This window comes from Macrobrachium rosenbergii, chromosome 54 (assembly GCF_040412425.1).
Source record: "Macrobrachium rosenbergii isolate ZJJX-2024 chromosome 54, ASM4041242v1, whole genome shotgun sequence".
Classification (NCBI taxonomy): domain Eukaryota; kingdom Metazoa; phylum Arthropoda; class Malacostraca; order Decapoda; family Palaemonidae; genus Macrobrachium; species Macrobrachium rosenbergii.
The window spans coordinates 36,930,698-36,933,464 of NC_089794.1; the positions used below are offsets into that span (position 1 = coordinate 36,930,698).

Consider the following 2,767-nt stretch of genomic DNA (forward strand, 5'->3'; position numbering starts at 1 on the left):
GCACTGACAGCAGAAGGCAACGAACTGACTACAGAAGATAATGAACTGACATCAGGAGACAATGCACTTATAACAAAAGACAATGAAGTGATATCAGAACAAAGTTCACTGACATCAGAAGATAATGAACTGACAACAGAAGACCATGAACTGACATCAGAAGACAATGAACTGATATCAGAACAAAATGCACTAACATCAGAAGAAAATGAACTGATATCAGAAGACAATAAACTGATATCAGAAGACAATGAACTGATATCAGAACAAAATGCACTAACATTAGAAGACAAATTTCTGCTATCAGAAGACAATGGACTGATATCAGAACAAAATGCACTGACATCAGAAGACAGTGAACTGTCATCAGAATAAGACAGTGAACTGACAAAAGGCAAGTAACTCTGCGTCGTTTGAAAAGATAGCAAACTATTGCATAGGCCACTGGCGAGAGAGGCTGGCGGCGGGCTAGACAACGGCAAGTTTAAGCCTGGAGCTCATGGTGCTTAGCCTATCGTTCTTATATAGAAATAAATGAATATGTGCATGCATATTGACTTTTATTATAAGACGTAATTAATTTATTAATTTCTTAAACGGAATTTTTATTTTCTGTCTTTTTACCACATTCCAGACACGCACCCACACAGTGTATATATATATATATATATATATATATATATATATATATATATATATATATATATATATATATATATATAAATTTAGTTAAAGTTAAAGTCCTCCTCGGCCTCTGTAGGCTCATAGGGCATATATATGTACAGTATATATATATATATATATATATATATATATATATATATATATATATATATATATATATATATATATATATATATATATATATATATATATATATATATATATATATATATATATATATATATATATATATATATATATATACTGTATGGATACCAGTTGATTCCTATCTTACCTCAACATTTCATGTAAATTCTGGTAAATCCTGGTGTAAGTTGTTTTTATCTTACCAATGAAACTATAGCAGTTAATCAACTGTGGTACGCTCCCAGGAAAATATGTAATATATATATATATATATGTGTGTGTGTGTGTGTGTGTGTGTGTGTATGTCTATACTGAAATGAAACAAAACTAAAACAGATCAATAAATAGCAATTGAAAACTATACGGTAAAAAACAAAACGTGAAATTATTTAAGCGTAAATAAATTACCAGAACATCCTCTGTGATTTCACTAACAAAGCAAAATAAGAATGAAAAAATAAACAAGAAAAGAAAAACACCAAATAAGAATACACGAAAGGAAAAATATCACCGAATTCACTATTTCGGGTTCCACCAAAGGGACAGATTTTGACAATTTTTTTTTCCCCGTCGGGATTTTGTCCGATACAGAGAAGAAACTGAAAAAGCCGTTGACGTATGTATCAGTTATCGCAGTTTCAAACGGATTGGGAACAGAGAGAGAGAGAGAGAGAGAGAGAGAGAGAGAGAGAGAGAGAGAGAGAGAGAGAGAGACTGTACTGTCACTTACAAATGACACTCGCCTTCTTCAACTTTTAGATTTTTAGCATGTTTTATCCACCTTTCACTCCTCAAGAGTTCTATATCTTTTAGTCTTTATATTTCGTAGTAAAGTGGAGATTAGGAAAAGCAAAAGTCGTTACACACATAATAATATATACATATATATACATACAGTACTTATATATATATGTGTATATATATACTGAAAATATATATTTATATATATATATGTATAATTTATATATATATATGTATATGTATATATATATATATATATATATGTTTATACATATACATACACACTAACACACACATGTATATGAATATAATGGTTTCCCTAAATTGAGACGACTCAAAAGATTAAAAACCCTCATGTCCGCTGCAACAGCCATTCTTGGAATGCTGAATCGTGGATATGACACCTGTACATAAAATTTCCACAACATTATCCCCTTCACTCACATCATAAAGGGCTCATCACCAGTGTGTTGAACAAATTTTACGCACACACGCTGAGCCATTTCCTGTACGAACCATCAAGTTTCCAAGACAAAGCCCTACCTTTCCAGCACTCTCTCTCTCTCTCTCTCTCTCTCTCTCTCTCTCTCTCTCTCTCTCTCTCTATATATATATATATATATATATATATATATATATATATATATATATATATATATATATACATGTATGCATATATAAATATATGTATATATATATAGAGAGAGAGATAGATGTATACTATATATATATATATATATATATATATATATATATATATATATATATGTGTGTGTATATATATATTATATATATATATATTATATATATATATATATTATATATATATATATATAATATATATATATATACACACACACACATATATATATATATATATATATATATATATATATATATATATATATATAGTATACATCTATCTCTCTCTCTATATATATATATACATATATTTATATATGCATACATGTATATATATATATATATATATATATATATATATATATATATATATATATATGTATATATACATATTTTATTATTATTATTATTATTATTCTGAAGATAAACCTTTACTCATATGAAACAAGCTTACATGGGCCATTGACTTGAAATTCAAGCTAGCAAAGAATATGGCGCTCAATTGATAGAAGTTACAGAAGAAAATAGGAAATAGAGAAAGAAGAGATCAATTATAATTACCTCCGTTCTTGAG

At 28.0% G+C, this 2,767-nt stretch overlaps 1 protein-coding gene across 1 annotated transcript in view; it reads left to right on the forward strand.

The window, feature by feature from the left end:
• LOC136834644 (polysialic acid O-acetyltransferase-like) overlaps positions 1-375 on the forward strand; it is a 483-nt gene extending 108 nt beyond the window's left edge. The window contains exon 1 of the mRNA XM_067097226.1: positions 1-375. This exon is cut by the window's left edge and continues 108 nt beyond it. Within this exon, the coding sequence (XP_066953327.1) occupies positions 1-375 (375 nt within the window).
• Positions 376-2,767: the final 2,392 nt, after the last annotated feature.